Genomic DNA, 12,233 nt, shown 5'->3' with positions numbered 1-12,233 from the left:
ATGTGATTATATGACAAATAGTAACTTCTGACTCTTTGAAACATAACAATCTGACTTAGTTGCCCGTATCTTGGAGTTTCTTTTTTCAAGGGGTGTTATCAAACAGTTCGTGGTAACGAACTGTAAGTAAGGAGCGACCTGGCTCAATGGTAACCGGAACTCTAGAAAACGGGTTATTGATACCAATAGATATATCAAAAGAATCAGATTTCAATGCTGATTTCAAATATATAATTTTCATCAAGTTTAGTGCTACTCATCAAAAGTTACATGCCTAAGAAAATTTGGCTGATTTTCAAAAAAAGGGGGAAATACCATCTAAAAGTTATAGAACATTAATGAAAATCACAGAATCATATTCAGAGTATCAGAGAACCCTACTGTAGAGGTTTAAAGCTCCTATCTACAAAAATGTGGAATTTTCCCTTTTTGGTCCGAATAAAGATAACAGAGGATTTTTTATTTGTTTGTTTGTTTGTTTTTTTTTTCCCTGGGGTGATCGTATTGACCCAGGTATCATATATTAACTTGTACTGGCTCTTTGGGCTTGACATTAAATTCTATCTTGATCTTGTTAATGGACCAAATAAAAATTAGTTCAACTAGGCCCCCTTCCACGCTTATTTTTTTCCCAAAGTCACCCGATCAAAATTTTGAGATAGCCATTTTGTTCAGCATGGTCGAAAATATGATAAATATGTCTTTTAGGATGGCTTAATCCCCCGAAGTTCCCAGAGGAAGGGCTAAAGGTTATGAACTTTACCCAATGTTAACATATAGTATTGGTTATTGGGACGTATACAGAAGTTTTCAGGAGGTTTTTTTTCTGGTAGTGGGAGGGACGGGTGGGTCGGTGGTTATGTTGGAGGATCTGTTCATGAAGGAAGTTTTCATGGGGGAAGAGAAATTGCCATGAAGGGGGCGCCGGACTTGCCAGCATTATTTATTGGTTATTGGGAAGTATACAACCATTTTCAGGAAGGATTTTTTCTGGAGGGGGAGGATAGAGGAGGGGGTTACTCTGCAGAAGCGGGCCGGGGAGGATGTTTCTTGGGGGTAAGGGACAGTCCTATGAAGGGGGCGCCGGATTTCCAAGCATTATTTAAAAAACGATCAGAAATTAAATAAAAAAAAACAAGTTTTTTCAACTGAAATGTAAGAAGGAATATTAGAACTTAAAACGAACAGAAATTATAACGTATGTGAGGGGGTTCTCCCCCAAGTCAATACCTCGCTCTTTACGCTACAGTTTTTTTTAGTGCTTTCAAAAGAGCTATCTATTCTAATTAAACGGCCTTTGTGATTCAGGGGTTTGTGAATCAAAATTTTTTTTAACTTTTAACGTAAAGAGCGTGGTATTGACTAAGGGGAGAACCCCTTCATATAAGTAATAACATATACGCAATAAAAAAAACAATAAAAAAACAAGCGATACGGCTCAATAATAATCGAAACTTTTAAAAACGAAATTTTGATGTCAATAAATGTATCAAAAGAATGTGTTTATAATGCTGATCCTAAATATATAAATTTTATTAAGTTTAGTATTACTCATCAAAGGCTACGAGCCTGAGAAAATTTACTCGATTTTTTAAAGAGGGGGAAACATCCCCTACAAGTGAAAGAATTTTAATGAAAATCACACCGTCAGATTCAGCGTATCAGAAAACCCTATTACATAGGTTTCAAGCTCATATCTGCAAAAATCTGCAACTTTGTATTTTTTGCCAGAAGAAAAATATACGAATATAGAAGTTAGTTACGTAAGTGTAAAGACATCCATTTAGCAAAAGAAAAGTAAAATTTTTATACAAATAAAAGCTGCATTAACTTAAAAACGATCAGAAATTAAATAAAAAAAACAAGTTTTTTAAACTGAAAGTAAGGAGCGACATTAAAACTTAAAACGAACAGAAATTAATCCGTATATGAAAGGGGCTGTCCCCTCCTCAACGCCTCGCTCTTTACGCTAAAGTTTGACTCTGTCTCACAACTTTATTTTTTAAAACAATATCAAACTTTAGCGTAAAGAGCGAGGCGTTGAGGAGGGGACAGCCCCTTTCAAAAACGGAATAATTTCTGTTCGTTTTAAGTTTTAATGTCGCTCCTTACTTTCAGTTTAAAAAACTTGTTTTTTTTATTTATTTATCAAAAGGTCAACTATTCATATAACAGAAAAGACAACAGCAGCTCCATGTTCCATGCGAAATTTTAATCATCCTGCCCGAAAGTAAACTAAACAATCAAGTCTTGGAAAAGCGCAAAATCACCCCTATATATTCCACTCATAAAGTAATTCGCCCCCTCACTTCTGTCAACTATGTGTAATAGGCAGCTCATTTATCATGAAAACTGTTTGAGATTCAATTAAGAAAATTAGTTTCAAATAAAGTTAATAGTTAGCAGCCGTTGAGCAGGGAAGGCAAGTTCGAAACATAAAACCCCCCACGGGAATTACCACGTGCGACGGAATTGCAACTACAAGGCATTTGAATGACAACTGTAGGAAAATATGTCCAGGTTCATCAGTCGATATGTCCTATTACGATGTAAAGAAAAATAAACAATGTAAGAAGACCTGGGAACGAAGAACCTTCCGGGATTAGATATACGGAGTGACCCAATGGGGGTCCTGATAAGTAGATTTTGCCAGGACTGGGGATCAGTCGGGTGGTTGAGTTTACTCCTATTTTGGAGTAATAATTTAGTGGCAACGCAACTATAATTTCAGATTCACTTTTCAATACCAACAACAAAAAATAAAAAGCAAATAATAGCCGCACAACTCATCTCGCTCTTTGGAATACCGATTTCCTGATCGTATTATAGCTATTACTGATCTTAAAACTGTCTGGTTCAGAATCCTACCCAAATAATTTTTTTTTTCGTCCGTAATTTCTGCGCAAATCGCTTGCTCTAAATTGGTACCAGGAGAAATCTGGGGAAGGTAAACAGGAAGGGCGTGCAAAACCACGGGATCCCTGTCCCCTTGTACTTCCTGGATAAAGGGCCATGAAACGGATATCAGTAACACCGATTTGAACTATAAAGTCTAGCGCCGAATGCCTTAGGCTATCTTTTTTTTCTGCCTACAATTCATATATTATTTTTTGCTTTGTATTTTTTCTAATTAGTCAGCCCCCTCCCCTCACGAAATAAATCCTGGTAAAAGCACTTAAAATAATCTGAACTGAAATATTTTTTTTTTCATTTAATAAGAAACAAAAAATACAGAAGGTATGAGCGCTACCATTCTAAAATACAATTTTTTAATTTTCGATAAAGGGCAATTCTAATTAATAGATTTTCTTTTTGATATGATGCCATTCTTAGGGTTCCATCCTCCTTGTGAAAATATTAGTTTTCCAAGAAAAACAAAATATTTGAAACTAGAGGGGTAATACACTTCATTTCCAAATAAATATTGACTGCAATTTTCACACTGGGTAGTTTCTTCAAAATCATGCATACTTTTTCAAGTTTTTACAAGATTTTTTTTTTTTTTGGGGGGGGGGGGAGTGTTTAAAAGTTACGTAGCTAGAAAGGTAATACGAATATTCCATTTCCAAACAAATGTCGATTGGAAATATCCTTCACTATGAAGTATCTTCAAAACACAAGGCCGTACCCAGAATTTTTTTTTCGGAGGGAGTTTTACTGAAAAAAAAATATTTTTGAGGGGGTTTTACACAAAAAAAAACCCTCAAAAAACGCATACAAATTTGTTTATGTCCATTTTTGTTACGTTTTTACGTAAGACAAACATTTCGGGGAGTCAGACGAATATCTCGGGGGGGGGGTTCAAACCCCCTAACCCCCCTGGATACGGCCTTGTCAAAACACATTCTTTTTCTTTTTTTACAAATGGCTCGGTTCGCCCTTTGCTAGTCATTTATATCAGATGGCACGCACCAAGAGTGCCAAGTATGGCGGAACACAGTTTTGCCACGGTATCGCCACGCTCTGCATTCCTGACACGCTTGGCACAGTTTTATTATGATTCAGTTCGAGATATACACCGGCTAGTGGGAAGTTGGCCACCCCTCGTTGATAGTTTGCAGCTAACATTACATGAAATATGGGATAAATTTAATACAAATTTTCTTTATTAATCGCTCTTTGAATAGCTTAAAAAAATTTATTTTCCTTTTTTAACCACTTAGCTTAATCGGCTCAGGATATAATAAGGCTCAGTTCTACGCCGTATGGTTTCATCTGGCGCAGTGCGTAAGAGATTAACAAACTTAGGATTAGTTGTATAGATCTTCTTAATAAAACCTTTCTAAAGGGTTCTAACCAGACTCCAAGCCCCATAAGGCCACTAATTTCAGAGATGATCCCATGGCAACAATAGTCATTTTTCGCGCCATTGCAAACTTGTCGAATTTCGATTCAGCAAAATTCAAATTTGATCTGGAGCATTTTTTTGTATTATGAATCTTTGCTCCAAGATAGATCCTTCATGTTTTTTATCATCTTTACCCCAACTTCCTTGTATTATACATCTTTACCCCGTTATAAAAAAATTTTGAAAAAATCTTTTTTCATCTTTGCCCCATCTCTTTTGACTCATACACCTTTGTCTATTATACATTTTTAGCCCATTCGAAGCTTCTAATTTCGCTCACTTTCGCGAAAACCATCATCACTGCATTCGCGCCACCATTTACATTTACATAGTGATGCTGAGTGGACAGATAACTGAAATTTACAAGATAAATTACTCATAGAGTAACCAAGTTTCAAAGACAAAAAAAACTCAAAGAAAACAAAATATTAAAAAACTATTCCTCTATTTTGGAACTTGGAGTGATTTTGGTTAAGTCCCATTGTCTGATTCTGATCTGTTGCTTTATAGAGATATCATAAGGACAAATAATTGAAATTTACAAGATAAACTACTTCTGAAATATCCAGATTTCTGAGGGGAAAAGATCCTCCTAGAAATTAGCAAATCACCTAGAAATCTAGCAAATTAGTAATTACTACCATAGGTACGCATAGGAAAGGCCTTTTAAGGGGTGGTGTGGAAGGATAAGTGTTTTTCGGGGGAGGGGGCTAAAACATATTCCCTTTTTAGCCACTCTTTTCCGATAATTTTTTTTTGCGAGGGGGACCTTTGAGCCAAATACAAATTGTCTGGAAATTATCATTGATGGACAAAATTTAGAAAAAAAGGAAAGCAGTCCCAAGATTAGCGAGGACAGTTTAAGCGTGAATTAAGTGTCAATCAAAATTAATTTCCAAGAACTTTCATGATAATCTTGTATAATCACAAAACAGGGAGAAAGAAAGGAAGGAAGCCATCAAAGTCCGACAGGAAGTCCGGCGAAATGATGCTCAATCTTTTGTATACCTGTCCGGATATCACCTGTTGGAGTAGCGGGTAGACAAAGCTCGTTCAAAAACACAAAAACTATTAATTACGCCTTTTCCCACGAAAATGCCATCAAAACACTCAGAATCTTTCCGTAAAGCTTAGCATAAAAGCAATAAGATAAAGCACTTAATCTTACCGTTATGAAGTAATAATGAATATTATATTGTAAAACATAACAGTTCTTATCATTTTTAGAGGTAGCTTTCAAGAAAAATCCTATCTATTCTTTTTTTTTGTTTATTGTTTCACTACAACGTCAGCGAAGGAACGTTGGCTCTAGCTTCAAATTTGGTATTTCACCTGTCCTTCCTTCTATCCCTTCTACTTGTATTTTTAATTCAGTAAATATTTCTTATGTTGTATGCTTATGCAGAAAGTGTTGTTAGCTTATGCAGATAATGTATTTTTGATTAGCAGGTGTAAAAAGGGGCTTTCTCATTGCTTTGATGGTTGCCGCCAAAATTTGAATGGTACGACTGTCTCCATGGCCGTATCCAGAGGAAGGGGGTTCAGGGTTTGACGTTCCCTTCCTCGATATTTTTTTTGACTCGGAGAAACGTTTAAAAAACACATATAAACAAATTGTTGATTCATTTTAAAAGTGATTAACCCCTCCCGCTTATTTCCGTATATGAAAGGGGCTGTCCCCTCCTCAACGCCTCGCTCTTTACGCTAAAGTTTGACTTTCTCACAACTCTATTGTTTTAAACAATAAAAACTCTAGCGTAAAGAGTGAGGCGTTGAGGAGGGGACAGCCCTTTTCATATACGGAATAATTTCTGTTCGTTTCAAGTTTTAACGTCGTTCCTTACTTTCAGTTAAAAAAAACTTGTTTTTTTTATTTAATTATATTAAATAACGAGAATAACACATCCTTCTTAGAGACAGCCACTAGACCATCGTTTCATAAGGCGGGGGGGGGGGGGAAGCCCGTAGAAAAAGGTTGCAGTCGAACAGAAAAATTAGACGCTTATATACGGAAGCCCCTTTTATTTATAAATCAAAAGATCTCTATCAATTTCACCTACAAATGCAAAAATAAAAACCTAGAAAAAGGAATAGGAAGTAATTTCTATTTTTTTGTGTCTCTTAGGCTTTCAGATTGTATATCTATACGTCAGACACATGCGTGGAATTTTTTTTTCTTTGGGAGGGGGAGGGACGACACTACTTCCAAAGTATGCCAATTAACTTGGAAATATAAAAGATTGTGGGAAAAACCACAAGAATCCAAAAAATAAAGGCGATTGTAGTAGTAAGTAATTCAGAAGTGTTTCACCCTAAATCGAAAAGTTATATTTTGTTTCCCATCCAGACTATGGAAGGCTGGAAAAGTAAAAAGGGCATTGCAATCTTGTCCGATAATTTCAAGAATCAGGTAGAATTCTGTTTAATATTAGCCTATTCAGAGTTGCACCCAGCGGGAAGGGCTACCCGGTTTACCCCCTTCCCCCCACGCCCCAGAATATTTCTTAGATTTGTAAATCGGTCCCAAAATGCAGTTTCAGGACTATTTCTATTCTAAAAAAAAAATCAAAACTCCCCCGAATCGTAAACTGGGTCTTAAAAATGTGGGTAAGAACCCTTATTTGAGACCGCTAGACAAAGCCCACAGGTGTTGAATCCCTTCTTCCCATCCCTTTCTTAGTACCCCCCCTTAACAAAGATGCGTTTGCTAACCCCCCTTTTGCCCTAAAAAAAATCCTAGATACGGTCCGGATTCCATTGCTTTTTAATTAATGTTCATTAACCAGTTGTAACAATCAAAATCAATAGCCTGGTTCCATGAGAAATTTTGTAAATTTAACAATATTGTCATTGATTGTCAGAGGAATCGTATCATAGAGGTTAGTTTAGGATATCGGTAACTCTTCCCAAGATTCTGCCAGGAAATGTACTTTGTCAGCAAGATTCCATCTTTCTATATCACGGAAAGATGCAAAGGCCAATGGTTTCCCCTGGAACAGTTTCCCTTAATATCTGTAAAGCTATACAAATCCATATTTTGATGTAGCCTATCTAAGCTGTATGAAATAATACCGAGGGCTGAGTTTTAGTTATATTTGCATCCCCTAAAGTTGATTTTGTTCATTTAATTCTCCTTTGTGAAATTTTCAGCCAATAATAAGAAAGAAAAATGTTTTAGTCACTAGGTTTAGTCTAAGTAGTCAAACAAAAACTTCTGCTTCCACGCCAACGGCCCCAAGTCTAATAATTCAATTGAAACAAAAGTAGACAAGCCTCTATCTAGCCACTATGCCTCTCTATCTATGCCACTTCAGAGTTTTATCTTTAATTTACAGTGTCCATGTTCTTACCTCTGTACATTCTCTAGGGCATTCCGAAAAAACTCCACTAGCAAAGCACATAGAAATTAATACAACGAAATTAATTTTTGCCATATCGCACAAACTGACAATTAACCTCAATTTGCTTAATAATATATCATCAGTTGCTTAAATGTGGATACAAAATCACATCGCATAAAAAATTGTGGACCAAGCACATCGTATATTTTTGACCACTTTTACGTCAATTAAACAACTCGACTAAAAATTGTTGCCACTTGAAGGCGTGTTAAGTGGTTTGGCAAACAGGCGGAGCCTATTTGGTCAAGCCGAAGTTCCTCTTATAAAAAGTCGGAAGGGCCTTGATGAATTATAATTGGTTAAATTGGAGGGTTACTCACCACAATTGGGAACGAACATGGATGTCTGGGAATTGAAAATGTGGTAGTTATTGGCATTAGCCGAATAGGATTTGAAACCGACGTAGCTGACACAGAACATATAAAAATTCCCAGCTTTTTCAAAATTCAGACAAGAAATCTCTGAATGCTCCAGATTGTTCAAGATTTTGACTAGATATTTTCTAAGTAGCATAAAAAGAAACGACAATGATTTTTTTCTAAATTTTATCTTTGAGGGTGAGGCAACTATAAAATGTAAGGGGGGGGGGTAATTTATAGGCTTCTGTCATAACCTAGCAATACAGTCGTTTTCAATGATTTTTTATATCATTGATGTTTCATGGGAATTTTCTTTACCAGGGGCTCCCAGATCTATGTTAGCCAGTCTACCAAGCGGGCAAGGTAATCGACAGGATGTTACACCACCCCATTGCTTTGAGCTGCAGCTTAGGGCTCTCCTCCTAGCTCGCTAGGATCAGAGTGTGAATCCTCATTCTGATGCCGAAATTATTGGATAAAAGCACTCGTACTCATCAGGCCCTGCTTCCTCCTTATAGAAGGCCATGGAGGCAGTGGCGTAATTTCGTCAAAATTCTGGGGTAGGGGCAAAGTTGAAGCCGACTTCTCCAATCAAGTGAAAATGACCAAGTGAAAAATAAAAATTTTGGTTTAGACCACGACACTTCGTATCAAAGGAATTGTAGAAAAACTTCAAAAAGGGCTCATTCGATTGGAAATTAAAAGGGCTAGTGCCCTTTTTATTGGTCAAAAGTGATTCGAGGGTAACTAGCCCCCCTCCCATGCCCAGCATTTCACAAAACACATTCAATCCAAATTTTGAGATAGCCATTTTGTTCAACGTAGTTGAAAGACAAGGAAATTATATCTTTGAGAATGGCACCCCCCCCCACAGCCTGTAAGGGTTATATGTCATGCCCTGGGAGCATTTAAGGTTCATATAGGAAGGGTGATTGTGTAAACTTCAGAGGGGGCTCATTGGATTGCTAATCAGAAGCGTTAGTGCCCTTTCTGAGATTCAGAGTGATCAGAGGATGGATACCCCCCCCCACACACACAAACACATACACCTCGTATTTTCCCAATATGCATCTGATAGAAATTTTGAAATGGACATTTGTTGTCGTAGAAACTTCGAAAAGGGCCCATTCGATAGGAAATTAAAAGGGCTAGTGGCCTTTTTAACAGTCGAAAGTGCTTGGAGGGCAACTAACCCCCCTCCTACCCCCAACATTTCCCGAAACACATTCAATCAAAATTTTGAAATAGCCCTTTTGTTCAACGTAGTTGAACAATCCGAAATTATATCTTTGAGAATGACAACCCCCCTCCCCACAGCCCTCAGGACAAGTGTCGTAAGTTATGCCCTGGGGACAATAAGGTTTATATAGAAAGAGTGATCGTATAAACTTCGGAGGGGGCTCATTGGATTGCTAATCAGAAGGGTTAGTGCCGTTTTTGAGATTCAGAGTGATCTAAGGGCGGATACCACCCCCCACACATACACTTCCTATTTTCCCGAAATGCATTTGATAAAAATTTAAAGACGGCCATTTGTTCCCGAAGAAACATCGAAAACAGCTCATTTGATTGGAAATTGAAAAAGTCACTGCCCTTTATAATAGACGAAAGTGACTAGAGGGCAACTAACCCCCCTACCACGCCCACCATTTCCCCAAACACATCTAATCAAAATTTTGAGATAACCATTTTGTTCAACATAGTTGAAAGATCCAAAAAGTACAACTTTGAGAATGACAATCCTCCTCCCCACAGCCCTCAGGGTAAGTGTTGTAAGTTATGCCCTGGGAGCATCTAAGGTTTATACAGAAAGGGTGATCGTATATACTTTGGAGGGGGCTCATTGGATTGGTAATCATAATTGTTAGTGCCATTTTTGAAATTCAGAGTGATCGGAGGGTGGATAACCCCCCCCCCCCAACATACATCTCTTTTTTTCCCGCAGTGCATCTGATATAAATTTTGAGACGGCCATTTTTTGTCATAGAAACTTCGAAAAGAGCTCACTCGATTGAAGATCAAAAGGGCTTGTGCCCTTTTTAGCAGTCAACAGTGATTGGAGGGCAACTAACCCCCCTCCCACGCCCACCATTTACCAAAACACATCCAATCAGCAAGGGAAATATATTGGCTTGAAAATCAAGAAAAGTGACATCTGGTTTGCAGCGGTAGCTAGCAACCTAGTAAGAGACGATCACGTCCAATATTAAGAAATGAAAAAGCCCATAACTCCTAAAAAAAAAGTCAAATCAAAACAAAAGTTATACTATTAGAACCGCCATGTCTGAAACCCCTGTATAGGAAACTTTCTGTCACTTGGCTTGAAAAGCAAGGGAAATATATTGGCTTGAAAATCCAGAAAAGTGGCAGCTACTACAGCATTCTGCCTAAACAGCATCTTTTTTTGTTTTTTTCTTTTCCAAAGATAGCTTGGCACTGGAAAATCGTAGAGAGTTATTCAATGGCTCATTTTAAAGGAATCTCTAGATCTCTAGATCTCTAGATCGATAATTCAATCAATTTTTTACGAAAAACTAAATTTTTTATGTACAATATTGATCAATGACGTCATAGTCGTTGGATGTAGTTAGTACATAAAGGCTCGATCATCGAATAAAGCTGAAACTAAGTAAAGGACAGTTATGCCTCCATATGTTCACAGTGATGTCTAATATTTCCCATTACATCTGTAAACTGTTCCAAAGTTTCCGGTCAAAAGCTTGGAAGCTTTTCATTAAACATGCAACATTTCTTTTGGATATTACTAAGAAGTTTTGCGAAAGCATTTCTAGCCGACTATTGTTTTGCATTTACCAGTTTTTTGCTCTTTAAGCAATTAAAAGTTTTTTTCATATTGCAGTCCAATCAAAGATATAATTATTACAGCAAATCCAATTTCTGACAACGATTTCTACTGAAAGTTTGCTCTTTCCGCAATTCAATGTCTTTTCATACTGCAGTCTATTCAAAAATATTTGATTATTAAAGTATGCATGATTTCTTACAATCAAACAGTTCGTGGTAACGAACTGTAAGTAAGGAGCGACCCGGCTCAATGGTAACCGAAAGTCTAAAAACGGAATTTTTGTACCAATAGATGCATCAAAAGAATCAGATTTTAATTCTGATTTCAAATATATAAGTTTCATCAAGTTTAATCTTACCCTTTAAAAGTTACGCGCCTGAGAAAATTTGGCTGATTTTCGAAAAAGGGGGAAAGACCCTTTAAAAGATATAGAACCTTAATGAAATTCACACCATCCTCTTCAGCATATCAGAGAACCCTACTGTAGAGGTTTCAAGCTCCTATCTACAAAAATGTGGAATTTTGCATTTTTTGCCTGAAGAAAGATCACGGGTGCGTGTTTATTTGTTTGTTTGTTTGTTTTTTTTTCCCAGGGGTAATCGTATTGGCCCAGAATTACTTACAGTTACTCGGGAGAATCTTTCCGTGGTGGATGTTTCTTTGGGGTAAGGGACATTTCTATGAAGGGGGCGCCGGATTTTCAAGTATTATTTAAAAAACGATCAGAAATTAGATTAAAAAAAACAAGTTTTTTCAACTGAAAGCAAGAAGCAACATTAAAACTTAAAATGAACAGAAATTATTCCGTATATGATGGGGTTCTCCCCCAAGTCAATACCTCGCTCTTTACGCTACATTTTTTTTAGTGCTTTCAAAAGAGCTATCTATTCTAATTAAACGGCCTTTGTGATTCAGGGGTTTGTGAATTAATTTTTTTTTTAACTTTTAACGTTAAGAGCGTGGTATTGACTAAGGAGAGAACCCTATCATATACGTAATAGCATATACGTAATAATAAAAAAAACAATAAAAAAAAAAACAAGCGATACGGCTCAATAGTAATCGAAACTTTTAAAAACGGAACTTTGATGTCAATAAATGTATCAAAAGAATGGGCTTATAATGCTGATTCTAAATATATGAATTTTATTAAGTTTAGTATTGCTCATCAAAGGCTACGAGCCTGAGAAAATTTACCTGATTTTTTAAAGAGGGGGAAACATCCCTAAAATTGAAATAATTTTAATGAAAATCGCACCGTCAGATTCAGCGTATCAGAAAACCCTTTTACATAGGTTTCAAGCTCATATCTGCAAAAA

At 36.8% G+C, this 12,233-nt stretch overlaps 1 protein-coding gene across 1 annotated transcript in view; it reads right to left on the bottom strand.

The window, feature by feature from the left end:
• The window catches only part of sev (receptor protein-tyrosine kinase sevenless), a 179,353-nt gene extending 171,448 nt beyond the window's left edge, over positions 1 to 7,905 (bottom strand). The window contains exon 1 of the mRNA XM_089104666.1: positions 7,699 to 7,905. Coding sequence (XP_088960792.1) covers positions 7,699 to 7,782 — 84 coding nt within the window. The 5' untranslated portion in view covers positions 7,783 to 7,905. The remainder of the gene's footprint in view (positions 1 to 7,698) is intronic.
• Between the last annotated feature and the right edge of the window lie 4,328 nt (positions 7,906 to 12,233).

Source organism: Artemia sp. Qi Xiang Cuo, chromosome 2 (assembly GCF_049724085.1).
Source record: "Artemia sp. Qi Xiang Cuo chromosome 2, ASM4972408v1, whole genome shotgun sequence".
Lineage (NCBI taxonomy): Eukaryota > Metazoa > Arthropoda > Branchiopoda > Anostraca > Artemiidae > Artemia > Artemia sp. Qi Xiang Cuo.
This window is presented reverse-complemented; position numbering and strand designations above follow the sequence as displayed.